Source organism: Strigops habroptila, chromosome 11 (assembly GCF_004027225.2).
Source record: "Strigops habroptila isolate Jane chromosome 11, bStrHab1.2.pri, whole genome shotgun sequence".
Lineage (NCBI taxonomy): Eukaryota > Metazoa > Chordata > Aves > Psittaciformes > Psittacidae > Strigops > Strigops habroptila.
Genome location: NC_046360.1, coordinates 36,839,519 through 36,867,148, shown reverse-complemented (window position 1 = coordinate 36,867,148; position 27,630 = coordinate 36,839,519). Strand labels below are relative to the sequence as shown.

The window sequence follows — 27,630 nt, the reverse complement described above, 5'->3', positions numbered from 1 at the left end:
CTCTGACAGTTCAGATTTACAAACAGAAAGACCAAGGCAGAGGCTATAAAGTGATAAATTACAGTTACTTCCACAACCAGGAGCTTCAGCTCCCATTTTCTCAACCCACTGCTTTGCTTGCAGAGATGAGGTTAAATACCCAGTTCCCATCATGAAATAATGAGTAAAGAACCCTGCGAGCCAGGGGGACCTCTTATAGCACAGAGGTTTTCTTCCTTTTCCATGCCAACATCTGATCTCCGGTGAGCTGCCTGCTCCGGACACCTACCCATGAACCTGTGTTGCAGCCAGGCAGGTGATATTTTGAAGCCTCTCATGATGCCTGGGTTCGCGGAGGACCTACCTGGCTCTGCCCCGCTCCATTGGGGCAGGGACACTTGTCCTGGGCATAGGGAACCTAGGCCTAATGCCAGAAGGGAGGAATGCATCCCTCCCATGCACAGGTCAGATGCTGCCTGGCAACAGGAACACAGGTTTCCATGGCACTGCAAACAAGAGAACAAGAGACGGGAGAGAGCCCAGAGCTGAGCCGAGCTGCGGCCACATCACATCCATGACCACATCCACATCCATGACCACGGCTCCCCCGCGGAGAGGAGCCCTGAGGAGCTCTCCTTTGGGTGAGAAACCGGAGAATAAAGGGGTGAGGGCAAGCACAGCAGTTTCCTTCCTGTTTTCAACATCAGATTCAGCGTCTCGCTCAGACAAGTGGAGGTGCTGGTGTGTGTCGCTATGCACTAACCCTCTCCTTCTCCGTGGGAGAGTGGGAGGGAATGTATTGGGAAACAGGGCACATCTGCCCCTGGAAAGGCTGCTCTGCAGCTCCATGTTGGAGTGGTTTCCCAGCAAGCACAGTGAGCCTTCCCTGCAAGCGATGGGATCATTGAAATCATTTGAGTGTATAAAACAGAGGCTCGTCCAGTGCTCCGGGAACACGGTGGATGGATTTGTGCTGGTTTTGAGAGCTGTTTGCTTGTTTACTTTGGCAGGTTTTTTTCTGCAGCTTGATGCTAAGGGAAAAGGGCTGAATAAATGTTTCAGTAAATTAAAACCACGAATGTCTTATCTATTGGCTATTGGTATGTAGCTACTGAAACATTAAAGTGTCAGAGGCAGAAAAATATATGTCAAAGGATTCTGTCAACAAAGCTACTTTTTTATTTGCATTATTGAGCTTAATAATTATAGTTCCCTCAACTAGCACTTCTGTAGCTTTTGGCATTGTTTCCAATGTGATGTGCAAACAACCTATTAAAAAAGCCCAACAACCTCAAACAAAAAATACCTCGATAAAGCGAATATTTATAAGTTAATCTTAGAAACGGACTCCTATACTTGGCTAAAATTCTATTATAAGGCACTTTTTATCTCAAAGGGTTGCACTGACAATTATTTTCCATATGCCAGTATCCTCTGCTAGTCCTGCTTTTCAGTCCCATTCCCCGTAGCAGGAATTTAAATCAACCGCATGAAGATGTTTATGAGAATGGGTTTAGATTATAGAACCAAGAAGTGCACTAAGAGGGCTGAACATCCCAGTGTTTGCTGGCCACAAAGTGTATTCAATGGAATGCTGCAGGCATTTGCCTTCCTGCCCCTGCCCTGACGGGGTTTTCTCCAAAACTCACATCAGCAGCAGGGGTTATGTTGTTCCAGGATGTAGATGAGGGACCCCTAGAGAAAAATATCCCATCGTGTTATGCAAACAGGAAATCTAACCCACACGTCAAGGGGGCTTTTGGAAAAGGATCTTCGAGAACTGAGAAAGAGAGAGAAAACATTCGGGATGTATCGGAACAGCCTAAATTCTACCTCGGCCTCTGTGTCTCATCAACAACGAAGGTTCGACACCTCCAAAGAATAAGATACTAATTGGGCAGCTGCAGAAACACAGCCAATAGGAACCACAAAGCACGAAGGGCGTACATAGAAATTAGGCCAGATGAGTTTAGCTCAAAATGCTTAAAAACTGGAGGCTGTTCAGAGCAAGAAATGATGCTCTAAAATAGCCCTAAAACCAGTGCGAGCAGAAGAGGATATATTCTTGCGTGTCTTATGCCAGCACAGATCAGGAATGGTCCCAGCAGCAGAATTGCATCAATTCACTAATACCTCGCTGGACCCAGCTTGCTGCTTTTGTTGATGAAAGGGCAACTTTAACAATGGTGTATCTGTTCTTTGTAAGTGAGCTCATTACAATTACACCTTTTCCCCTAGGAACCATAGCAAAGGCTACAAAAAGAGACAGGATTCAGCGAAACCAAAAACTAACATTCAACAGTTTGCCAGCCTAAAATCAAACACGACAGAGTTCCCTGCAACATGTCTGTGCAGTCCAACAGCCGTTCAACCTTATTGCAAGAAACCCGCAGTGATGAAGCAGTTCCTGGTAAGAGCTCCAGGGAGCACGAATGTTGCTTGTGAACCAACAATAGAAGAATGAAAAAGTATGGGTGTGTATCAGACCTGGAGATGTGGGTGGAAGAACAGACAAGGGTCTTGAGTTGCTTGTTATCTCCAAATTGGATTGTCTTTGCTTTCCCATCAGTGTATGTCTAAGGGGGACTGTGTTTTACACAGCTTTCACATAAGCCAGGGATGAACATCTCCCTTTTGGGGTCAGAACACAAATATTTTCCAGTTGACTGAAGCCTTCTGTTAATTCCTACAGACACAAAAGGCTCAGTGGTTAAGATCCAGAAAGCCCCTAGGCCCATCAGTCTGTAAAACCTACTGCATCAGTTACTGGCAGGTCCCAACTGACTGATTTGTTTATGGTTTTCCTTGGGCCAGGGTCAAGATTGTCATCTGCACATACAATGTCAACATCTAAAAGTCTCTTTTCCAAAACTGGAACGGAATCCCAGCTTGTGGTGCCAGGTAAGACCATGATGCTCTAGCAGCTTTTCATTGTCAGGTCAAAGGAGAGGCCTGTGTTCAGACTCTTCTGCCCATCCTCAGACAAGATGGTAAACCAGCTTCAGACTTAGAAGCATCCCTGGCTGAAATCCTGAGCTGATCAGCAGATACGGTTAAGTGACATCAGTAAATAGCACAGAGGTCTCAGTTATATCACTGTCTTCTTATAAGCCATGTCCAGCTCCCTGCTCTTGATTCAGCACTGTTGGACATTTTCCCCCTTCAGGTGGGATGCAGCAGATCAGAGTCTCTTTGCACCAATCCTGATATTCTGCCTTGTGTCTTCTACATCCTCATCCTTTTTTTGCAGAAAGCCCAGAAAAGGATGAAGAAAAAATAAAGAAAAACCCATTTGCAGTTCCTCCAGATTTTGATATATTCACAATAAGGGATAAGGAAAGACAAAAGGCTCGGGAGGTACGTAAACATGCTTTAGGCCAGTGTATATACAAGCAGTTCACTGGGGCAGGCAACCAACCAATATAACACCAAAATTTAATGCATGAGAGAAATAGTAGCTGCCAGATTCAGCTGAGATTCCCCCAGATCAGCTTCAAGTCCACGATGAGATCTTAACTTTACCAAGAGCAGATCTAAGCACAGCCTTTCTTGTTGCTGGTTTAAGCCCAGCCGGTAACTCGGAACCACACAGCTGCTCGAACACTCCCCCCCTTCTTCTTCATCCCCCTGCTCCCAGAGGGATGGGGAGGAGAATTGGAAGAATGTAACTCCCACGGGTTGAGATAACAACAGTCCAGTATCTAAGGTATAATACAAAACCACTACTACCACCACTAATAATAATAATGATAAGGTAAATAACAAGGGGAGAGGATACAATTGCTCACCACCCGCCGACCGATACCCAGCCCGACCCGAGCAGTGATCAGGGCCTTCCGGGTACCTCCCCCCAGTTTATATACTGGGCATGACGTGCTGTGGTATGGAATACCCCTTTGGCTAGTTTGGATCAGATGTCCTGTCTCTGCTTCCTCCCGGCTTCCCCTCCTCCCTGGCAAAGCATGAGACTCAGAAAGTCCTTGGTCAGAGTAAACATTACTTAGCAACAACTAAAAACATCGGTGTTATCAGCGTTGTTCTCAGGCTGAAAGTCAAAAACACAGCACTGCACCAGCTACTAAGAAGGACGAAAATGACTGCTATAGCTGAACCCAGGACACTGGTGCAAAAGCTGGATATTGTCACTTTGTTTACCTACTTCAAGGTAGATTTACCACTCATTCATGTTCCTTGAGAAGATACCTGCCAGTGCTGTTAGCATTGATTTCTATATAAAGTTTTGGTGCAAGATCTCTTGCTTTCCACTTTAAAAGGCTTGGCTTTCTGTTTGGGAAGCTGTATTCCAATGTTGGATGTGACCACCTTCTGAACTGCCAACAAAAGAAATGGCTGGGAAGAAGGATGACATGGGTTTCATGACTTAGGTTTCTCTCCATAAAATAGGGAATTGCAACCCACCAGGCCAGAGAGCTGGGCCCCGGGTATGTCTCTATTTCTGCAGTAAACTTTCCTTAGGGCATGCCACCCAAAGGGAGAGGTTGTCACATCTCTGAGAGGTCTGATTGCTGCACACAGTTGCAGAAGCCAGGCAGTAGTGTGGAAGCAAGAGGTCTTTGTTTCTAAACCACAAAAGGAGGGCTCCAAATGAGCTTAAGCAGCCTCCTAACTTCATATTGATGACTGATATAGTCTGGTTTTCTCTCGGATTGAAAGTCACTTTGTAAGTATGGGGAAGGTCTTAGGAAGTGCACTAAGGATGTCTGCTGAGCAATGTCCTCAGCCTAGCGCATGTCCAAACTGTGCAGACAGCAACGAATTGCACTTCAGCCCATGTGAAAGCACTGAATGTGAAGAATATTTTACCATCCAGAAAGCTCTGGGATGGGTTTAAACAGATGCCCTCAATGTGAACTTGAAGGTTTACATGCCTTTGTGACAGTTGGAATAGTCAGTATTGAGTGTGGGCTGTCCTCTTGTTCCCTTTTACTAGGGGACTTGAAGGATGAATCTCTGAAAATTTCCATTCTCTCCCAGGAATAACCCAGGAAGGCAAAATGAGGACAGTGAGTAGGTACAAACTGGCACAGCTGGTGGCTGGATGCAGAATACAAATCAACAAACTAATGAGAACAAATGCTAAGAAAGGAAGCGTTTTGCTTGCCTTGAGGGAGAGTATCACGGGCATTAGTCAGATGAACCAGGCAAACGTGCAGCAGCAGGGGATCAGGAACCTGCAGATTTCTAGACTGTGAATAACCCCTCATGCCTTTAAACCCACAGCAAACAAAGCACACAATAAAACTGTCCACATAACTGCCTCCTCATAGGAACGTGAAAGGATGAAGACCATGAAAATCCATGAGAAAATCACTTACTCCACTAAAGTAAAAGCAAAGCAAAAAGGGTTAAGGCAAGCTCTGCAACAGGAGGAAAAGGAGGTGGCTGGAAAACAGGCAACAAATGAAGAGAGACTGAAAGCTCTTCAGGAGAGTCTTTTACGGGAGATAGCCTCTAAAAAAGGTAGGGAGCAGTTAGTATCTTTGCAGTGGTGCTGCTCAGCTGGGTGACAGCCTAAAGCAAAACTCAGAGAGGGGATGGGAGCAGCAGTTAGTTCTGGCTGACTTTGGTGAGCTCTTGTAGACACAACAGCCACACACTGCATCACGCCAGCCTTTGTGGGTCTGGGCCATTTCCATCTCATATCTATGGAGCATGTGTCACCTCCACTGCCATTGCCTGGGTTCCACCATCCCCTGTGGCCTTCACAGTAGCTGGGAGCTCTCAGATCATGGAGACGTTAATACTAAGCTGACTTAAAGTTCGATTTTAGCGGATGTGGGCCTCTGACATGAGGAGTAGCTTTGGTATTAATGTCTAGAGCACATTAACCTTTGTAAGGACTGGTTTTACTCCACAAAAGCCCATATGAAACTGATCCTAAACAAGGTCAAAACTACAATATAACAACCTTTATTGCTGGCTCCAGTGCCAGCCACATCTGTGCTCATAACAGCCTACATATCCACCGTGTTTTGCTTTGGCCATATTTCTTTCTCTAGTCTGATCAACTTTATCTCCCTATTTCAGATTACCCAGTAGAAAAGGAGACCTTCCGTGACTACGTACATGACAGGAGAGAGATATTTTTACTTGAGGTACTTGGCTTTAAGAACGTTACTTTCTATTAATTTCTCTTCCCTGCATTGCTTTGGTTTGGTTTTGGGGTTTTTTCCCCCTGAGATCCATTTCCTAGAGATCATACCAAGGAGGGGCACATCAGACCTCATGAACTGATTGTCCAAGCCCTGTGTTAAAGACACTCACGGTCTATAGCCCAGCAATCCCCAACCAGGAAAGAACAGAACATCCAGCAGCACCATCCAGTAGCAACTATTTCATTGCATATTATATATTGAAATATATTATCTATTTAGTATATATATTATATATATACTGACCTTTTGGCTCCTGCTGTCCTACACATAAATTATAGCTGGGAGCCATTCTGAACTCAAAATAAGGAAGCCATGCTGGAATATCCCCATTATTCACCTCTATTGTTGTGCTGTAACAGATGGAATAAATCTTTGTCAGCCAGGAGTTAATGCAGTGCTGGGATTTCTGGTTTCTGTCTTTAATTTCACCTTTTATTTGCCATGCTACTTCTGAAATATCTCCTGGCCTCTATGTACCTAGTTTGCATTAAGACAAACATACCTTGGTTTGAAATCCCTACCCTCTCCACCACTAACTATAAGGTAATAAGGTAACCAAGAACAAAGCTAAAGCAACATACCTTTAACATCAACCAACCAACATGACTGTGTTGCCTTTTGGGTTCATTTCAGTATGGCATAACAGTAAAGCAAGAGGAGATTCAAAGGCTGGAGAAGATAGCGAAGAATGAGGAAAGGAAACTGAAAAAGGCTGAATACCACCTGAATAAGGATGCTGCCATTTTTGAAGAGTTCCTGAAGGAAGACCAGAAAATCTGTGTTCAAACTCTGAAAATGTAATGGATGTTGAGGGAAACATCCATGTGCTCCTTTGTGCTGGACACAGGAGGTCTTTTGCTTGACCTCCTGCAGGGTTTTGGCTGGCAAATCCTCTATCCTGAGCTTGCCTGGAATTACAGCCCTGGTGGCACTTTCTTCCTGCACAGTCAATGAAAGAGAGGAAGAACAATAGCTGGGGAATCCCCTCACTGCAAAAGCCTTTAACTTGGCTACAGCAAAGGAACCTGCTGCTGACCCTACCACTTCCATCCTTCTCGCAACCACTTCCTCTCTTGCAGGAGGGAGATGTCTCTGCCTGAACCCTTACAGCAGGAACAGTCCCTTAAGTGGAGCCAGATGAGCACTTTGTTATCACAGGGGCAGAGCAGCAATTGATGCTCAGTAGCAGCCAAATTAGGAAGGTTTTAACCTGGAAGCATCACTGGGCCCCCATGCTGTCTTTGCCAAGACAGGCAGGAGCCAAGCACCTCCTGGGACACACGGCTAGCAGGGATTTCTAGCACTCCCCTCACATCTTTTTCTCTGCTTCATAAGCACCTCAAGTCACTCCCCACTTCCTGCTGAACTGTTTCACAGCTGATGTTCATGCATTCTTCCCTAGGGGTGCAAAAGAAGCTGAAAAGAAGACAAAGAAAATATCAGAGATCCAGGCTGTCACTTCCCAAATTGAGAACCTCCAAAGGTAACGGCTGCACACTATTCCACTATTCCTGCCCAGCCTTTAACAGCCCTCCCAGCGCCCTACCCTCCCAGCCCTCGGGAAACAGAGAATTGGGAAAAAGGTTTCTAAGAATGTTCAGTTTTAAGAGTTAGAGAATCCCAAACTGGTTTGGGTCGGAAGGGACCTTAAAGCTCCTCCAGTTCCAACCCCCTGCCACGGGCAGGGACACCTTCCACTAGAGCAGGTTGCTCCAAGCCCCTGTGTCCAACCTGGCCTTGAACACTGCCAGGGATGGGGCAGCCACAGCTTCTCTGGGCACCCTGTGCCAGCGCCTCAGCACCCTCACAGGGAAGAGCTTCTGCCTCAGAGCTCATCTCAATCTCCCCTCTGGCAGGTTAAAGCCATTCCCCTTGTCCTGTCCCTACAGGCCCTTGTCCAAAGCCCCTCTCCAGGTTTCTTTAGGTCAAAATGTCTCAGCATTTGTTTTCCAGATGCCAGTTTTGTTTCTAAAACAACTCAACCAGGTATTTTGTGATATTTTTTAAAAGCATAAATATCACAAACCCAAAACGAAATGCCCAGTCTCACATTAAAAACCAAACAAAACTAAGTAATAATGCATTTTAACGGTGACCTGAGGAAAGACGTAAAACACTATATAATTCCCATTGTGAATTGAACTGGCAAGATTTCTCATCCATTTTCAAGGAAAAATTCCCAAACCAGCAAGCTCAGTGCCATAGCAAGGGTCTGGCCGCAGGGATGTGACCAGGCAGCATCCACATGAAGCACCACAGAGAGCACGCAGGGCAGGTTCCCATTTGTCTTTGCATGTCCATGAAGACATGTGCCCTGTTGTCCCTTCCCTGGCTGATGCTGAATATCAGGAGTTAGAAAGAACCTGTTTCAACAGGGAACAAACTGCTAACAAACTCTGTCCCCTTCTCTCAACCCAGTGATATATCCCAATTCACGATCGACCTGCAGGAGTACGAGATGTACAGGAACTTCCTCCATCAACTCTCTCTCAAAGAGTGGCAGGGGGAACACAGCAAAAGGTACACAAGCACGAGGGATGTGAAAACAGCACCCAATGCTAGAGAAGGAGGTGCCTCACCTCCCATCACTGCAGAGCAGGGTGAGTGCCAGGGAAGAGCTGCCCACCCCTCACTGGGACAGCCCCGTGCTCTAAGGGTGCATCTCTCCTTGCCTCCAGGCCAGGATGGGATAGCCGGGACAGATGCTGTCAGTCCCTGCAGTACCAATAATATGGATGTGCCAAGTTTCCTGCTGTCTTCAAAGACTTTGACTGTCAAATCCTTGCGGGAGATCAAGCCACAGCTCATAAACTTCCTAAAGCCTCTGTCAAAGAGGAAAATGTAAGTAGAAGACAATGCACACAACAGACCGAAGTACTGTAGAGAGCCCTCAGCTGACTGGGAGTCAGCATAGAAGAAACCCACTCCTCAGATTTGCTGTGAGCACAGAGATCTGGGTCTGATTGGAACAAGTCAAAATAGCAGTAGAAATCCATCAGGTGTGTGAGTCAGTACCTATGTACCTCCTCCATCCTCAAAGACTCTGCTCAGAGCCTTGCCTGAAGAACTTGGGGTAGCGTTGACATAACCCCAGGAAGAATCATAGACCTTCAAATAGCTGCCTGTTGTTTTGCCATTAATGAAGGTTTGAGGCTGCTGTAGACCCACATTGCATTGACTGCTTTCAGTAAGAGCCTTCAGGCAGTACATGCTGGGGTGCAGGCAGAGAATCACTGCTGTAATGTAGGCAGGGCCAGCCCAAAAAGAGGAAAGGCAGGTGGGACTATGAGACAAGTATGTCCAGGTCCAGCTTCTTGAAGCAAATAAAGCAATTGCCTGGAAAAGCAAAGCATGAGTGGCTGGTGAATCTCCTAAGGCCAAAAAAACTGGCTATCGATTCAGTTTGAAGTAAATCATTGCTGCAGGGACATTTCCTCTGCCTCCACTCAGAGCATTGCAGATTCCAGGTTCTCCCAAGCCACTGCAATTACTGGGCTGCTGCCACATGGCAGGAATGTTGCAGACACAAGTGGGGCTGGCACTGAGATGATGCACATGGAGGTTCTCACCCCTCCGTGGCACAGGGGATCAGGTCCAGGTGAAGGTGATGAGCAGGCTTTGCTGCCAACAGGAGTAAACAGCAAAGCAAACACCAACAGTGCTCCTCGTTCACTAACACGGTCTCCTTTGAGCTGTCATTTCTCCAAGGGGCTGATGCACAAAATGCTTTTTCAGGATTTCACTGGAGGTTGCAGAAACCGAAAGCAGCTCGGACAAAGATGAGGTCAGGAGTCTCATGGTGAATATTTACATTTTCTGCTTGTCCTGTGTCATTTACTGATTTCTTTCACCTTCTTTCTGTTCATTATGCTATTGAGGAGTTACTATAGCCACCACTTGCCAAAAACCTACCATCATCTCAAAGCTTGGCATCCCCCAGTGAGGGGGTTGGACTAGATGATCTCCAGACGTCCTTTCCAACTCTAATGATTCTATGATTCTATGATCCTATACCACACCATATAATGGGAGATTGGGAAATGAGTGAAGTTGATGTATTTTCAAAGGAAAACCAAAAAGAGGAAGGCAGGGACTCATCTCATGTGTTTTGCACTCCAGGACCCCGAGTTGTACTTTACTGATCCACAACAACTGCTGTCTTTTTTCACGGAGATGAAGGATGAGAACTTGTCCTTCATCCAGAAATCCCAGGAGACAGAGGAAAGTCTGGACAAAGTTCAAAAGATTTTCATCACCACGCATGAAAGCATGTAAGTGTGATCCCGCAAGTGGTGGGAAGGGGTCCCTGTGCCCCAGCTCTAAGCAGAAGTGACCCCTATTCCTCTCACTAACGCTTCACCATCAGGCTGCATGCTGCAGACCACCTGGAATGCTGCTCACGCAGCACACAACAAAGACTCTTTCTCACACCTTAGAGCCCAACTGCAGCCCATCCAATTCACCACCTTGTGTGAGCCCATACGAAAGTGCCCCCTCTAGGAGGTGGGACTTGATCTTGGGACTAGTTCCTTAGTCCTCAAGGCACAGGCTGGGGAACTGATGCATTCAGATCCTGGAGCAAACATCAGCCAGAAGTACCATGTAATTCTCATCGGGAAAGATCAAAGGAAGACACCAAGCATGTCCTGGAACGATCCAGACCAGCACCTATCCCAGCTCAATGCAAACCCTTCCTAGAGGAAGCAGCAGGGAACCCAAGTGTATTTGCAATATAGTGTTTCAGTGACAGGTAGACATATGTATTCCCATTTAAAGTGTAGCTTGTCTCTTTGGGAAAGTTTATAAAGGTAATCTACTTGCCTCATTAGTTATTATAAAATCCTCACTGTTCAGCTTTGCCACTTGTCCCTCCCCAGCACCAGCGCAGTGCGTGTTATTCCAGAAAAATCCCAAATTCCCTCTGCCTCGGAGCTGTGGGAGCAAGTTCCCCAGGAATGGCACGAAGTGTTACCTCCATCTGCCGGCAGCAGGAGGGATGGTCCCAGGCTGGAAAGCAGCAGTTCAGGAGCCGTGTGTTTCAGAGATGCCCTTTCGATATCCGCCCTTTCTCTTCTGGCCTAGGGAGAAGGAGTTAGCAGAGCTGAAAGAAGAGGTGGCCACCCTCAAGTCCTCCATCGCCAAGGAAGAAGAGAGAGCAGCAGATATGAAGCTCAAAGCTCACCTCTTTTCCTCTGGAGAATGCAAAGCTGATGACCAGGTACATGCTGAGATGAAGGCAAGGGGGGTTAGTGCATAAATGGTTCGTCTCCACCAGCCATACCCATCCTGGGAAGAAAGCAGACAGTGGTTGCATTGGGGAGGGATCAGTGCTATTTCTCAGCAATGGAGCTACAGCAAGGGCAGGTTTGGGGCATTACTGAGGAGCAAAGTGATGTGTCTGCTCCATGCAGTGCCATGAGGTGGGAATTGGGCTCACAGAGGCAACTGGGCTGCAACCCATCCCAAGCCACAGTGAAGCTGGGGAGATGAGACCAACAGGAGAATGGCTCCATACATCCATCTATCCCAGACACTGGTGCTAAGGAAAGAGGGAAACAAGCAGTTGAGCTTTGTTGAGGGAATTAAAGTGCACTGATTTCCTCTGCTTTTGAGCGATGTTGTGGTTCTACCGGGCAGATCCCAGCCGTGCCTCTCACCACATCTCCCCTCATCTCTAGGACAACGTTCTTGCAAGCCTGAGCAAGAAGGTGCAGGAAGTCTATTGCCAGTGCACTGGGGAAAGTGAGGGAAACCTGCAGACAGTGCAGATGCTAATGGTGTTAGAGAAACAGCTCAACGATTTACTGGACATCCTGGAGAGAATCCCACCAGAAAAGATAGAACACGTGAAGAAACTCAAGGAAAAAGAAAGGAGGTTAAAGTAAGACGGGACACTCTTCTGGGAATGGGGCCTTTACCTTTAATGCTGACAGCCAAAACCAAAGCCACAGATCAACCCAGGAAACTAAAAGCCTGTGTGGCCAATCCATCCCATTTTACTTCTGTAAGGGCTTCACATTCACAGTCCTTGCATGTCCCAACCAGTAGCCCACAGCTGCATTAGAAAAGACCTGGAAGCTACATTAGAAAAAGGCAAAATTTGGAATAATGATAATAATAATAATAGCACAAACAAAAGCAGATTCGAGGATGAGAATAATCATCTAAAGAAGACAATTTACAGTAACAATATTTAAACTGACTAAATAGATAAACTACTGCTCTGTAGTTATTTAACACACTCAAGGTCTGACATGCCCTGATACTCGATCAGGCTTCGGTAGGTACATAAGGGCATTTGTCAGCAATGCCAGCCCTCAAATGCTTCTTCCACAAAACTCTTAAGTTAAATAGTAGCCAATTAACACAATCAGTGTAGGTTGAGATGAGACACATTCCCTTTGGCTCACACACATGAAATCCCCCCTCACAAATAGCAAAGATGCTGCTGGACAGCTGATTGTATCTGCCCAACCCCAGGTGAATCAGATCCAACAGAGAAAAACCAAATAGTGTGAGGATTTAAAGCCAGAACAATGACATTTTCCTTCCACTTACTCTTTTTCTCTGCATCCTTCTTCACCTTTGTAGTAGGAAGGGTGTGATGCTTCTTCCTGATGTTCTGTGAATGGTTTTGCATTCTTAGCTTACAGAAGAAATAGGACACATATTTATTCTACTCTGTGGAGGAAGGAGAAGAATTCAGGGAGGAATCTGACTCCCCAGATAAAAAGCAAATCCAACCAATGAAAAAAAACCTTCAAAGAGCATTTAAAACTCTCTTGAAGATCACAAGGTTAAGAATTCATTTCTTCTCTGCCAGAATGTTCCATAGCTCGAGCCCATTTCTGTTCCATAGCTTCATTTCCATAAGGAATTGGAGCTGGTTAATAGCATCAGCCTCCACTGTGCCCATTTAGTCAAAGTAGCTCCACGGGCTACACGGTTGCACTGCTGAGAACTTCAGACACAATAAGCATCATTCACCCACAAAGCTGGTGAGCATCCTGGTCAGCTGTAGAGTGTATGTCACCTGCTGAAAGTGGTACAGAGCATGTTTGCAACAGAGAACAACCATCCAACATCTCCATTTGCAAAGCGTGACATGCTTTTTCCAGCCCTCACTCCCGAAAGAGCAGGATCAACTACAGCAAGTGTTTCCCTCTCGCCACCTTCCCAGCAGCAGAACTCCAGCTATACCCAACCCGTGTGCTCCGGTAGTCCTACACTGTTAGATGTAACATGTAATGTTAGATGTTGATGCTGTGTGTCAAAAGCATATTAAGTGCATTTTATTAATCCTTTATTTGCTCCCTTCAAAAGGCTCAGAGAGGAAAAGATGAGGCAACAGGAGCAGCAGCAGGAGGAAAGATTGAAAAAGGCCCTGGAAAGGTCGAAAGCAGCTGTGGAAATGAAGGTAAGTGCAGTAATCCATGGGACCCCCTCACCAAACAGCCCACACCAGGAAAGCCGGGGGTACCTGAATGTCAAGGGTTTAAGGGAGGAGTGTTACAGTTTGGGGGTGGCACCCACACTCATGTGTAGCCCAGCTGACAGGACTGATGTAACTGCTGGGAAGTCAGTCACACTGCCAGTTATTCCAGCACAATGCAGGCTTCAGGCCACAGCTCCTGGTGCACATTTCATGGGTCAACACGACAGTGAGGACATGGGCTATTGAGAACAGGCACCACAAGTCCCTGCCCTTCTGCTCAAGATAAAGCAAGAGGGTTCTGCAGGCTCCCTCAGCTATTTCTTTGGACTTCCAACTTGCCTTCCTCACCAGTACAAATCAGGCTTTACTCAGAAACCAGTTGCAGGTGCAATAGCAGGCTGTAGAAGCTGATGCACAAGCACATGCACGGCCTTAAAGTGCTTGACACTCATTTTCTAGCAGAAAAAACCACACTTAGACACACTGAAACCTGTCCAGAAGAGAGCAAGGGGCCCCAGCCCCTCGAGCAGGAGCATGGCAGCGTGACTCAGCGCTAGGTGCGTGGTTCAGACACGCTGCCCCAGCACAGCGCTGACACCGGCGCCTCTTCTTCCTCTGCAGACCAGCAAGAGGCTGATGTTTCGCTCCGTCCTACCTCCCAAGAAGCCAAAAAGAAAGCCCAGACAAGAAGAAACAGATCAGGAGAAGGAGGAACAACTCTATTACTTCACCTGACAGCACAGCCTCACCCACAGCGTGCAGGGCTGATGCTGCTCTAAGTTTTTCATAGATCTACATGCTTGCTCAGTTGATCACTTCTCCTACCCCAAGATCCCAGGAGAAGGTGCTATGTCAGAGCTTCTTTTCCCCTCTACTGATCTTTCACCTAAATAAATGAATTTAAATTGTCACATTTTGCTTCTCAGGTTCCTTCAAGCAACAATGCTTTTCTCATGCAGGTTTTGATGCAATTAGCACTACCCCTACAAACCTGACTAGTGAAATCTACCACAGCCCTGGTAACAGTCTTTGTTAAGGCACAACTAAGCCAGGCGCTTGCCAGACATTTATTAACCACAAATCTGGAGAAGGACTATAAAAAACAAAGGCTAAGCGTAGCCTTTAATCCAAAGGATTGGTTTTATTACAGACCAGCCCACTCCTGTGCAGAAGACGTAAGCAAAGGAAAACCAGCAGCTCTGCAGAAATCAAGCTGCTAACAATGAGCTTTTTGTCCATCCATCCAAAGAACACCACCCAGTGACAAACTGACCATAAAAAAAAGCTTTATTAACCCTTTTGCACCATCAGTTCATCAGGTATCCATTGCCAGCAATGGAGTCCAAGCCAAGTGATCCCATTTTCGGCCCCAAGAGGTTAGCACTTTACATTCACTTACAAAGCTGAGTGAGGTACAGTTTCAGAAGTAGAAAGATTTGGTTGGAAGTCCCATAAAAAGATGGAGTGTTCCTTGGCCATTGTAATAGATTCAGAACTGGTACGGTCCTTGAGAACAGCGTAATGCTAATGCAGGCATCGGGAGCTCGAGGCATCTCAGCTTCCAGGGAGAGCATGGTGACCACTAGAGCAAGACCCAGTAGTCCCTCCAAATGATTCCTCCTCAATCCTTCTACCTCTCAGGAGCGGACTCCATGCTGCAGCCACAGCCACCAGGTAGAAGATCTCATCTACCAAAGAGTTTGGTTTGGAAACCCAACCTGAGAGGGTTAAGAGATTCCTGGACATAAGCTGTAAACTCAGGCTGAAGAACAGAGAGACCTCAATGGTCTGTTAAGCTAAAGATAGAAAAATAAAAACTGGTTCAACCAGAGGATATAATACTGCCTCAAACCAGGATGTGAAGGTGAAGGTAACCTGTATGTTTTTTCTCTCTCCCCAAGTCTTCAACCACAAAAAAGCATTTATCTGGACACATACATTGTTCAAAAGGCACAGGAAGTAAAAGCATTTCTGAATGACCTCGTGTGAATTCAACACCAGTCTAACTGTAAAATAAATAAATATGTGCAAGGTTAGAAAGATCACAACCTTCTCCTGCATGACATATCCTATTGTGTAAAAAAAATACACATACGTGCATACACACACCTCATTGAGAATAAAAAACAGTACATACACCCTCTTAGCAAACTCCTATACATCATTTGATAGGCATTCAGTACATCACCATAAGAAACATTTAAATTACTACCTTAAAATGTAACCAAAGGTGGTTTTCTTGTTTCCTATACAACCCTATAGTTATTTAGGTGTCTGCAATCCAGATAAGTACAGTACATACAACCTCTCCCCCCACCCCCAAGAGAAACTGCAGGTTTTCAGTGGGGCGAATCTTCCTACGTAACAACTGTCTCCCCTCATAAAAACACTCTTGACCATGGCATAAGTCTGTAAACCAGTTGGAAGCTCCACGTGTATGTGACACTCTGGGATAGCAAGAAAGAACAAGTGTTAACAGTGTTCCATAAAAAAATCCCCAACGAAACAACCCAACCCAAAGTAAAAAGTTAGAGACCAGTTCACAGGTAACTTGGCAGCAGTTTATAGATGAGATAAAAATCAAGGTGCTTAAATTTACGTGACAGTCAACATTCCTCCCCAGAAAGGGAACACAAAGATGAAACGAACCTCTCGGATGCTGTTGGACTCCTCACTCCTCACTTGCAGTGAGTACAGTTCTATTGCAGTTTTCAAGTTTTGCTGGAAGAATTCAGCAAAGTATTTGGGATGCAGGAGAGAGGAAAGGGAGAAACTCAACATGAGCTACAAACTGATTCACAGCTAAGGTAACGTTTAGAATCTAACTTCCTAAAGCAAAGATTTGAGAGCATCTCATTTTCATGGCGTGGGACATTCATTTTGTTACGTGTGACAACTTTAGTCCAGTTTTCTGCTAAAACACAGGGGCCAAACAATTACTTGTGTGTATGTGTGTGTGTGTGCGTGGAAGAACACTTGCAAAGTTTAGCTCTTAATTCCTCAATGCCACTGGCTCCAGAGGAGAACAGCAGAAGGAAGGTTTGAACTGTTGTAGGCAGGATAAATTTGTACGCGTTAGCTGTAGAATACTTGCTTTCCTGTGAAAACAGTAAATATTACCTCAGTTTGAAGTTTAATACAGTACTTCTCCCTGAAACAACACTGTACAGCAGTCTGCCTCAGCCTCGCCAGCCTCCAGGCAGACAGGGTATCTTACACAGGCACATCAAGTGGGATTTACAACTTGTAAGAACATCTTTCAGCTGCAACTGTCCCTAGCAAATTGCAAAGAGTGCAACCATCATCCAGTATTCCTGGTTTTCCTATTTTCCTTGGAAAAAGACCCACCACAGTTATCTCACTCTGTCAAGACGTGATTGCTCAATTTGTTTTCAAGTAACTCTTCTTAATAACGGTCATTCCAGATCCTGTAAGTTTATTGTGCTTCCAGTGAACTGAGAGTTATCAGAACCTGCATCATCTTCAGTGGAATTGTGTGGTTCCTGTTAAAGCAAACAGACACCATGAAGAGGTCAGTGCTTTCACTTCTCGATGCTTTTAGTGCTTATCAGTAAGACTACCTTGACATTTATCCAACACCAGCAAAATGCTTTGAATGGTCTGGAGGAAGGTTTTTCTTTGGAACACTTCAGATGAGCATGACTAATGGAGATCAATTTAAAATCACTATTTGTTTTTCCTTTCTTAACTCTCTACGATGGCCAACAATCCTATCACTCTCCTTGTATTTCTAGCTTTATATCACAGTAAGTGCTCCTCTCAAATACTAAAGCTTTATTTTCTATCCAGGAGAAGCACACTTGGTAAGAACAACTGCACTCACAGTCTATCAAAACCAAAGCCCCAAATGGTCAAGTAGAAAATGTGGTTTATGAACATGCCAATCCTTCACTGCTCAGTTCTCAACTGCTCCTACTCACTAACTTGCAGTTTACCAGAACAGCACGTAACAAAACATTTACACAAGAAGCTGTATGAAGTTTTCTGTGTTCAAGCACCACTGACACTCAGTAGTGAACAAGGGCGAGCAGTGAAACACAGACTGCAGAAGTGAGCAGGCTTTTTAACCTAACTGCCACCCCCATACAGACACCACTGAAATCTAGGCTCAAGATTTCATCTCCCACTTCCCTCCTCTCCTGTAGCCTGTTACACATCAATTCTGATCTTCTTTCTTGACCCACTTAATATCTGCAGGATGGGATCAAGAAAACACGGATGGGGCACTTCAGTAGTAAATGAGTAAACATTTAGTTACTCATTATTCAGAAACAGGAAGAAAAACGACCACCTGTGACATGTCAAAGGTTGGTAATATAAACAAGATCAATCTTGCAGTGCAGCTCTCTCCTTACTGCTTCCTGTAAGTGAAATTAAACTCCCAATGCAAAACAAGGTATTTGCATTAGGCTAAACACCAGAGCGTTCACCCTAAACTGCCTTCACTTTCAAGCTAGGTAATAAAACCCAAGGGCTCTGACATGCTGTACCTGAAGTATGTGAACAGGTAAATCCACTGTAAGCTGAGAATGCGACGAGGAAGACTGAGAGCTCAGTTGAAAGGGCAGATCCCCCTCTCCTGGGGAATCATCCTGTGAATACAGAAACATGATGCAGTTACAAGACCTTTGAGCATCCCCGCACAATGTGGCAAATTTCACTCGGCCTCGTCTGATAAAACCACTCTACTAGTAAGGCCTAGAGCCACAGAGATACCTGGAAATGTAACTGCCACTTAAATCAGCCCTTGAAAGATCACCATGCAAAATGGAAGTTTGCTAAAACTCATCACAAGTGTTCCCTCCATCAAGAGTATCCAGCCTCAGAAGTTGAACAGGATGTTCCTTACAGCTACAGTGCCCACATTGTGCTATTGAACCAGCTCTGCTTTTTGGCATTTCTAGATATCTCTAAAGCCAGTTTCATATGAACTTCCAAGGAAAGCGTTTCTTGCAGGCAAATGCCCTAACGGACACGGTACATACCACAAATCTCAAGATGCCATCTTGGGGCAGTAGCACCCAAACTGGCAGGTAGTCAGGTTCTTCCATAAATGTGCCAGTTTGGTTAACAGAGAAGATGAACGTGTTTTTCCTCCTCAGCTCTTACCTGAAGAAGCTGAATTTGCACATACTGGGCTCCAGTGGCAGGGTCCCTTATTGTCAGCCCTCCATTTGGCAGAACTATGTTGCCACCCAGTCGACTGCTAGGAGTGGACGATGAGAAGTTGGTAGGGCTCACTTTACCACCCTTGCTTTTCCTCTGACTAGAACCAGATGCCCCTAAAAGAGAGCAAGTTTAATATTGAGATGGTCAGAAGCAATTTGCCAAAGTTCCCTGCTAGTAGTTTTCAATTTGATGCAGTTATCTACACTACACACAGATGCCTGCCAACACTACAGTATTATTAAGCCCCATCTGATAACTGCTAAAAGGCCAGACAGCAACCAGCTGATGAACTCCAAGCTGACTGAGCATCTTTTTACACAGAATCCTTTAGGTTAGAAAAGACATTTAAGATCATTGAGTCCAACCATTAAACCTAGGAATGCCATTAAAACCACATGACAAACTGCTAAGCTTAGGGCTCACCCCTGTGGTAGCACAGAAGTATCAACATGTTTGTGGAGTTACACAAAGGAATTAAGAAGTAGAACTGCATTTACTATTTTTAATTTTGCAACTCATTTCCTGAGAAGTCATGTTCATCATTTTTCCAAACTGTAAAAGAAGCAGAGTGAAGCTCATCTATTGTCAGTAAGATTCCAAGGACTGTTAGGTAGAACAGGCTACAGAAGTACAACTATCATGATGTTAAGCATTTTCCAGTTTAAAACAAGATGAACCGGCTGCTTGTATGACAAAAGCTGAAGACCAAAAACCTGATCAAAATAAATGTAAGGATACAAACCTGCCAGCTGTTCCAGGTTTTGGTTTGGTTTTTAAATCTATAGTAAACAAAAGGCTTGGAAAACTTCCTTTTAAACACTGAACTTCCCTCTACATTGTTCGTTCAACCTGCTAAACCTATTTATCCTTCCGTGTGATGATGCACTGAACCACACAGAATGTATGCAGGTAAGCCTTTCACAAATACAGAAACATGACAGTGCTTAATCCAGAACTAGTCTCTTAACTCACCTTAAAAATCATCACCTTGATTGTCAGAGGTGGAAGGTCGGAGAGACAGCAAGGAAGAACTAAACTGTGTATGTGATATTCCACCCCAGCCCCAAGGGAAGACACAACTCAAACCCCTGAGCTCACACAGACCGCATTTGATCTGACAATGTAATGGTGTATAGCTCACATCAGACAGCTCTGAGTCAAACTACAGTTCAAGAGAAAGAGGATGCATCTGAAATCATGACCTAAACCTCACCCTGCACAAGACCTCTCTACTAAGCTAAAATCAAAGAGAGAGGCTTGAGTAGTTCTAGATAACCAAGAAACAAATTCCTTAACACTGCATGAACAGTGACTAAGTGAAACACAGAAATGAAACAAATCCAGCTGATCTTTTCAATGTCTGTACTGAGTAAAAGAGAACCCAATAGGTAAGACCAAAAGCACGGACAACAGAAAGCAAAGTGATCTTAATCGTTTTTTTAGTAAGAAATTATAAAGCAGATTAAGAGATGGAAGGATAGTGTCTTGTTAACGCTCCTGAAACATGTGGTGCAGATCTCCTTGTCAGCTTACTGTGAAGTTGATATTGCACAGAATGTGATTATCCTGAGTAACAGATGGCACACCACATGCACAATTATTGTAACTAGCAATGAAGAGGATGGGGTGTTTCAGGATGTTCTCAGATACCTGCTTCCATTTCACTGCCAAACCCCTAAATAACTGTATTTAGGAAACTTCACAAAATCAGTGACTTCTCACCTGTGCTGCTCCCATTCCCTTTTTGTTTCCTTTTCTTGGCTAGCTGAATGGCTCTGTAGTCTGTCCTTGCAGATCCACTGCTCTCCTGGTGAAAGAAAAGAAAGCCAAAAGATGTAAAGTTTTCTGACTGCAAGAATTCCCTGTTTGTACTTCCTCTCTGGAGTTGAACACAAAAAGAAGTTAGCTCCACGTTTACTTTGTAAAGTGAATTAAAAGTTAAGTCTGCATTAACACAGTAAAGCAGAAAGGGAAGAGTACTCAAAATGGGAATGAGGACTGAGATGAAGATGTTTCAGTTACTCTCCCAGTCCAAATCTTTCCCTGGAATGAAATGCACAAGATAGACCACATATTCTTGGGAATTCTTGTAAAATCCATTTCATTCTCAGACAGATGGATGCTTATTTTTTAATCCCTTAACTTTCCCCACCAGAAATCCAGTGTTTCTTAAGAGGACTTATTACCACCCCCAATCTACTTCTGACAACCTATTCAACATAACATTCTACATCACCAAAAAAAGCCAAAACACATGATGCACAAAATCTGAAAGGTCTCCGTAAAAGGTATCTCAAGTCATCCAGGGCTAAAATAAATAGTTACTGCATACCAAAAATGAGCTGCCAGTCACTGTGCCAAGGTCCATTTCTTTCTGTGCGCTGTAGCTCCCTGGAGGGTTGGAGAAGACAAACTGTGTCACTACTTTGCTGCCCTCTTGTTGACCAACAACATCCGAGCTTGGAAGCAAATTGCGTTCAGCTTTAGTTGGTGTTAGTAACTCAGGCACATTGGTACTGCCGAGGCTACTAGAAGGAGTCAAAGTGGCTGTGTCGATGGTTAGGTTATTGCTGGATGTCAAACCGTGCACATCTTGGCTGGAATTCCTCACCGACAGGGATGCTAGGGAACCCAAGGCTTCTGCATTCACAGTCTGTACATCATCCAAATTTAAAGTGCTTTGCTGTAGAACTGTTGTACTGGTTCCCAGCAAGAGAGAACTGTCCAGGCTCTGCGGCATATCGCTGCTCGTCACCAGTATCAAGGGGTCGACTGCCTGGCTCAAAGAACTGTTACTGACAGGGAGGTTTCCACCCAGCGTTGAGCCCACCGAAGCGACATCAATGGTGACAATTCCAGAGTTCACCAGTGCCATGTCTGTTGCAATTCCAGAATTGTTACTAGACACGTTGGAGAAGAGGGATACGAGGTCTATGTTGCTGAGATCGCTCTGTCCCGGACTAGTGAGTTCACTGCTGGGTGTGAGGGAGCTCGTTGCTTCGAGCTGAGTTAGGAGATCTGGAAGAGAAGGGGTTGGTTCTAAGACAGATCTTTCATAGGACAATGGGGAGGAAAAACATGAATGATCAAAGCAGGAAGCTTCAAACTCAGCCTACTGAAACATTTCCCAACTTCCCTGAAAGCAGATCTAAGGACAAGAAGCTTACTGAAGTTCACTCCTTTACTGAGAAATTTCAGTTGCAAGAGCACTTCCCAAAAGTAACACCAAGGCAGTCCAGGCCAAGTTAGGTTGTAGAGGAGTGGGAGTGCAAAAAGAAGTGCTTTTAGTCCTTGCTCATATTTTCCATATGGCATGGAGAAGGAGCAGCTCTGCTTCATTCAAAAAGCTGCAATTTGTCACAGTTTCCCAGGTCAAGCTTGAGCCTCACTTTCTGATACTCAGTTAAAGGTCCCACTGAAAATTTTACAGAGGGAAAACCAACTCCAGTCTGGGTGAAGAGTCCGTCATTTCTATCAATGGGGCTCAGATTTCGACAACAGTAAATACACATTTTCCTTAATAAAACATTCCGTCTTTCCCCTGCACCCTCCTAGAGTTTGAAACAACTACTTTACCTGGGCTGAAGTTATGCTGTTTGACCATGTGCGTCTTCATACTGTGTTTGGAAGTGAAAAATTTATTACAGCTGGGTACAGGGCAACGAGTCTTTAAGGAGTCCACATCCTGAAGATGTTTTTTGGAGTGAATATACAGGCTACTTCTTGCTGAAAACTTTGCACAACAGCCTGCAAGGAGATATACAAGGCTTTAAAGTTTCATCTGATTTCAATGTGATGTTCATATTTAGTGCCTTGACAGAACAAACGAGAGTAGCTCTGCAGAACTCTATTTGCTACTTTGCAGCGCCAGTGCATGCATTCAGAGGAATGAATATATATTTCATATATGTATTTTACACCAAGGACATCTGACTAGGTAGGATTTTTTGAGAACAGTCACCAATTCAGTTACGGCGTCTTCTGTTCAGTTTTACCTCTTCAAACTCTGTTAGAAGACTCCACTCTAAATTGTCCCAATCCTGAAACAAGCTTGTGTTTGGGGAAAACACAATCTTTAGGCAACATACACACCAACTACCAGTTAACACATAAGAGTGGAACAATACCTTCTACTGGACACTCAAACGGTTTTGTACCAAGGTGAGTTATACTGTGGCCTTTCAAGTGTTCTGCTCTAGTGAAGGACTTCCCACAGCCTTCTACCGGGCACATAAATCTCCTGTCATCTTCATGTTTCCTACAAGGGAAGGGAATTGCCATTGGCATGATTAAATCCACTGCTGCTCAAGCAACCGGAAGAAAACCAAACAAGCAGTAAGTGACTTTTAGGACAGTACAACCAGAAAAGGTTACCTTTTATGTCTCAGCAGCTTGGACATACTGGTGAAAGACCAGCCACAACCTTCAAAGTCGCAGATAAAAGGCCTTTCACCTTAAGCAAAGAAAGGTTATGTTAATAATCTGATAGGGACATGCACACTGCTACTGGAAAACCTCAAAAGCTGCTTAAATTGAACTCATTTAAGACAAGACAACTCAACCACCCTCTCCCGCTATTCGCTGCAGAGTACTGTGAGGTCCCTTCCCTCTCAGACAGTCTGAGCCTTCTTTCACTCCAGGCTATTGCCTCTTTCCATATACATCAGGAAGCACAAATAATTAATGACTAATCCATCTCTTTTTAATCTGAGCCATCTTGAAGATGCTTAAATAGCCAAGAACAGCATTATTCAAAACCTAAACACAACTGAAATGTGTTCTCCTGCTTCCATGACCTGTGGTTGTATGTCGACTACAACAGTGTGAACTTGTACCCCACCGCATTTAAGAACTTTCACTCAACAAAGTGACACTTAGAAAACAGTTCTTCCAGCAAACTGAAGCCCATGTATTATCTCCCATATATCTTCCCAGCTCCAAGTCACCCTCACCTGTGTGGCTCCTCATGTGGATTTTCAGTCGGCAGGCTTTGTCATACTGCTTGTTACAGCCAGGGAACGAGCAGGAGAACTGCTCCTGCTCTCGGAAGTGGGCTCGATTGTGGGAGAATAATGCACTCACTGTGATAAACGTCCTTTCACAGCCTGGGGAGAGAGAAGGGGAACAGCCCATCAGCTTCATATAAAATTGAATCAGGAAAACATTTTCTCCCTCCCAACTTTTAGCGAGGGACATTCATGATCCTTCTTCCAGGATATTACATCCTGATACACAGAAAAACCAAACAGTGCAATCCTAAACTACACTACTCCCAGGGATTGTGGCAATTTAGCCCAGGTGGGCAATCTGAATACATACAGCCTGGTTTAAGGCATACCACTAAATACTCATGCTGTGTTCCACAACAGCATAAAGCCACGTGGTAAACTGACCAGTGAAGGCACAGCACCCTCCCACTCCCAAACTGTCATGGAATCACGGAATGCTTTGGGTTGGAAGGGACCTTAAAGCTCATCTAGTTCCAACCCCCTGCCACGGGCAGGGACACCTTCCACTAGAGCAGGTTGCTCCAAGCCCCTGTGTCCAACCTGGCCTTGAACACTGCCAGGGATGGGGCAGTCACAGCTTCTCTGGGCACCCTGTGCCAGCGCCTCAGCACCCTCACAGGGAAGAGCTTCTGCCTCAGAGCTCATCTCAGTCTCCCCTCTGGCAGGTTAAACCCCTTGCCACGGGCAGGGACACCTTCCACTAGCCCAGGTCGCTCAAAGCCCTCTCGACAACCGAGGTGACCTGGAGCTGGCTCTTCCTCAGGACTCGGGGCGGGTGAAAAGGGTGCACCAGGGAGGACAAACGAGCTGAGCGAGCCGGTTTTGGGGATGGCAGGGCCCGCGGGCCCGGCGGCGCTGGCTTACCGGGGAAGTCGCAGCGGTAGGGCCGCTCGGGCTCCAGGTGGCTGCGGCGGCGGTGCGCGGCGAGGCGGGCGGCGCTGGGGAAGCGCTGTCCGCACAGCTCGCACTTGTGCGCCGCCTCCTGCTCGTGGGCGCGGCTGTGGGCCCGCAGGTTGTAGACGGTGGTGAAGCGCTTAGAGCAGCCCGGCGCCGCGCAGGCGAAAGGCCGCAGCTTGTCGTGCGAGTGCAGATGCCGCCGCAGCTTGTAGGCCGTGGCGAACGACCAGGCGCAGCCCGGCACCGGGCAGCCGAAGGGCCGTGCCGCCGCACCCCGGTCCTCCTCCCCGCCACCACCACCACCGCCGCCGTGCGCCGAGAGGCGGTGCAGCCGCAGCTGCTGCTTGCGGGGAAAGGCCTCGCCGCAGCGCGGCTCCGGGCACGGGAAGGCCGGCGGGGAGCGCGGCCGCGGCCCGCCCGGCGGCTCGGCGGGGCTGGAGGAGGCGGCAGCGGGGGGAGGCGGCGGCGCGGTGCCCGCGGCCTGCTCGGCGCCGGGGCCCAGCGTGAGGACGCCGTTCTCGATGCGCACCACCAGGCTCTGGTTGTTGATGGTGATGGTCCCCGAGAACGAGCCGTCCTCCGCCCCGCCGCCATCGCCGCCGGCGGGGGGCAGCGGCGGGGGAGGCGGCGGCGGCGGCGGCGGCACCGCGCCGGGGACCTCCTCCTCCGGCGGCGGCGGCTCTGCGGGCGGCGGGCCGGGCTGGGCGCGCCCCGCTTCGCCGCTTCCCGGGCCGGCTTCGGCCGCGCCGCGCACCACGTTGAGGACGAGCAGGAGCCCGTCGTTGTCAGGCGCGGGCCCCGCCGGCGGCGCGCAGGGGCTGGGAGCCGTGCTGGCCTCCGGCTTCTCCTCCACCAACAGCACCGGGAAGCTCACGTAGAGGCCCGACGCCGCGGCGGAGGAGGAGGAAGAGGCGGCGGCGGGCGGCGGGTCCCAGTCGTGCGGCGGGCGGCGCGGGGCGGCGGGCGGCGCAGCGGGGCCGCCATGTTGCGCGCCGGGCCGGGCCCGGGCCGCCTCCGCGGCGGGCAGCCCCTGCGTTTCCATCTTGGGGGTCCCTGTAGCAGCGCCTGAAACCGGAGCCGCGGGGCGGGGCTGGCGCGGGGCGGCGGGGAAACCCGGAGCGCGGCGCTACGGAGCGGAGCGGGAGGCGCTGGGGAAACCCGGAGCGCGGACATTACGGAGCGGAGCCTGGGCTGCCCCCGGGGGCTGCTCGGGTCCCCTCTCCCCAAGGAGAGGCTGCCCTAAGGGCTACCGGACCCCAGCGAGGTGCTGCACAGCAGCTTGCACCTTTAACAGTGGCACAATTGGAATTACTTCAACATTTGGGGATTATTCCGGTATTTGTCCATTCCTATTAATAGCAAGGAAGAGACTGTGCCAAATAGTGCAAGTCCAAGCCTGCAAACCACATTTAGAGAGGTGCGATAGGTGAATATTTTAGCAAAATATCCTATGGGTAGGCAAGACGCTCTAAAATAACATGCTGTTACTCGGGTCAGTTGAACCTATGCAAACAAAAGCCTAAGGATTCACGTAACGCATAAAAACTATTTTTCTCGCATGGTCATTTGGCTCCTGGCTCTCCAATACTTAAGGAAAAGGGAAAATTATCCTGTATTTGCCATGGAAATCACACCAGGCCCCTCCTGCTGTGGGACCGAGGAGCAGTCCCAGCAGATGGTGCTGTGATCCTTCCACTGCTCACGTTATTTTTCCTTCCACTGAGCTATTCAGCATCAACCCTCCAGCAGCAAGGATGGGAAGCTGCCGTCCCGGCACACTCAGCTCCGGGGAAGCTGGTACTTCTTGCCATGGAGCTCATTATAGAAATCCACTGCCTCTACATCCACTGCCTGGATCAGATCTGACACAGTACCTACATAGATAGACAGCTTGAAGGCTGCCATCCCCAAGTTGGGTTTGTCCAGCAGTGAGATCAGCTACCTAAAACCAACATCAGCATCCCCACAGAACAACAGCCCATTCACAGTCCCAGCTGCTCTGCAAACAAGTCGAGAACAGATAAAACAGGGTTCAGCAGAGCTCAGAAAGGGAATCTTCACATTGGGCTTGTGTATGATTTCTGTATGCTGGAAGCCACCCATTTCATCCCAGGCAGTAACATGTTACTGCTTCCCTGGGCCCTTCCAAAGTTACTCCAAACCTCAGTCCATTCACATTTGTTAAGGGTTGAGATGTGCAGTTCAAAGGCCAAAGCAGATTTAAATGTATACACATGACTGTATATACACTACGCAGTTAAACAACAGTAAATGTGAGCAACTGCTCATCAGTTCACTTTCTGATGCCTTTCTGTAACCCGTTTTGCCTTACTGATACTTTAAAATCTGAATTTCAACTGGTAGCTCTCGTATAGCACTCGTACATTCAGGCTCTATGGCTCCCTATAGACAGACCAGAGTTACAAACTCCCAGGGACTTAAGCACCAATAAACACAAGTATACTTGCAAGTTTATATCCTCTGGTCAATAAAGCTGCAGGGATGAAAATAAGGTTCCTTTTTTGTCTGTGATGTGAAGGTGAGCATGCTGGCAGGTACCCCAGTACCAAACAAAACAAAAGCTGAAGGATTCATCATAAGTATTTCATCAACAATTTGTCTTTGGTGGATTTTCAACTCAGAATTAAGATGAATCTATGGAGCAGCTCTACATTGCTTAGAACAGTGTATTTTCTGGTTGTTCCTCTTGACAAAAGAGTACCCTAGTGCTTTTGGGCTATAAAAACCGGAGTGGTTTTGTACAACACCAAGATACTAACTTTGGACCCAGGCCAGTGTGGTTGTTACTAATAGGTAATGTATAACATATGTCAAAGCAAGGACTGTCAAATCTGGCTGGCAACTACTCACATCTCAATCGTATAACTTGGCAGTGTGGGCGGTTTTTCCATAATATAAAGCACTTCCCATCAACTGCAGATTG

General features: G+C 46.7%; 2 protein-coding genes across 8 annotated transcripts; one reads left to right on the top strand and one right to left on the bottom strand.

Moving 5' to 3' along the window:
• Positions 1-477: 477 nt before the first annotated feature.
• On the top strand, positions 478-14,501 carry CFAP100 (cilia and flagella associated protein 100). Of its 4 annotated transcripts, none has more exons than XM_030501504.1 (16): positions 478-620; positions 2,218-2,389; positions 2,794-2,880; positions 3,230-3,336; positions 5,268-5,460; positions 6,028-6,095; positions 6,789-6,952; positions 7,558-7,638; positions 8,574-8,755; positions 8,834-8,996; positions 9,891-9,939; positions 10,275-10,426; positions 11,238-11,373; positions 11,834-12,036; positions 13,479-13,572; positions 14,212-14,501. In XM_030501504.1, exons 2-16 carry the CDS (start codon positions 2,323-2,325, stop codon positions 14,323-14,325), a joined length of 1,860 nt encoding a protein of 619 aa, XP_030357364.1. In that variant the 5' UTR covers positions 478-620; positions 2,218-2,322; the 3' UTR covers positions 14,326-14,501. The 4 variants fall into 4 exon arrangements, with proteins under 4 accessions (XP_030357364.1, XP_030357362.1, XP_030357363.1 ...); XM_030501502.1 differs by having other exon boundaries at positions 9,891-9,954; XM_030501503.1 differs by having other exon boundaries at positions 478-643; positions 9,891-9,954.
• A 358-nt stretch (positions 14,502-14,859) lies between these two features.
• On the bottom strand, positions 14,860-26,358 carry ZXDC (ZXD family zinc finger C). 4 transcript variants are annotated; one of them, XM_030501498.1, is made up of 10 exons: positions 24,654-26,354; positions 23,733-23,885; positions 23,155-23,233; positions 22,908-23,038; positions 22,357-22,527; positions 21,113-21,798; positions 20,503-20,587; positions 18,721-18,893; positions 18,102-18,203; positions 14,860-17,093 (listed from the first exon to the last, which is right to left on the bottom strand). In XM_030501498.1, the coding sequence occupies exons 1-10, from the start codon at positions 25,726-25,728 to the stop codon at positions 17,007-17,009; spliced, it is 2,742 nt and encodes a 913-aa protein (XP_030357358.1). In that variant the 5' UTR covers positions 25,729-26,354; the 3' UTR covers positions 14,860-17,006. The 4 variants fall into 4 exon arrangements, with proteins under 4 accessions (XP_030357358.1, XP_030357359.1, XP_030357361.1 ...); XM_030501499.1 differs by having other exon boundaries at positions 18,721-18,890; XM_030501501.1 differs by lacking the exon at positions 22,357-22,527 and having other exon boundaries at positions 24,654-26,358.
• Between the last annotated feature and the right edge of the window lie 1,272 nt (positions 26,359-27,630).

Excerpts from the sequence above, each read along its gene's own strand:
- CFAP100 (XM_030501502.1), top strand. The coding sequence starts at position 2,323 with ATGTCTGTGCAGTCCAACAGCCGTTCAACCTTATTGCAAGAAACCCGC. Across the intron at positions 2,390-2,793 it reads CAGTGATGAAGCAGTTCCTG|GGTCAAGATTGTCATCTGCA; the intron begins GTAAGAGCTCCA and ends TCCTTGGGCCAG. Across the intron at positions 11,374-11,833 it reads AATGCAAAGCTGATGACCAG|GACAACGTTCTTGCAAGCCT; the intron begins GTACATGCTGAG and ends CCTCATCTCTAG.
- ZXDC (XM_030501498.1), bottom strand. The coding sequence starts at position 25,728 with ATGGAAACGCAGGGGCTGCCCGCCGCGGAGGCGGCCCGGGCCCGGCCC. Across the intron at positions 18,894-20,502 it reads AGGGAATGGGAGCAGCACAG|GGGCATCTGGTTCTAGTCAG; the intron begins GTGAGAAGTCAC and ends GCTCTCTTTTAG. Across the intron at positions 18,204-18,720 it reads TGCAAATTCAGCTTCTTCAG|GATGATTCCCCAGGAGAGGG; the intron begins GTAAGAGCTGAG and ends CTGTATTCACAG.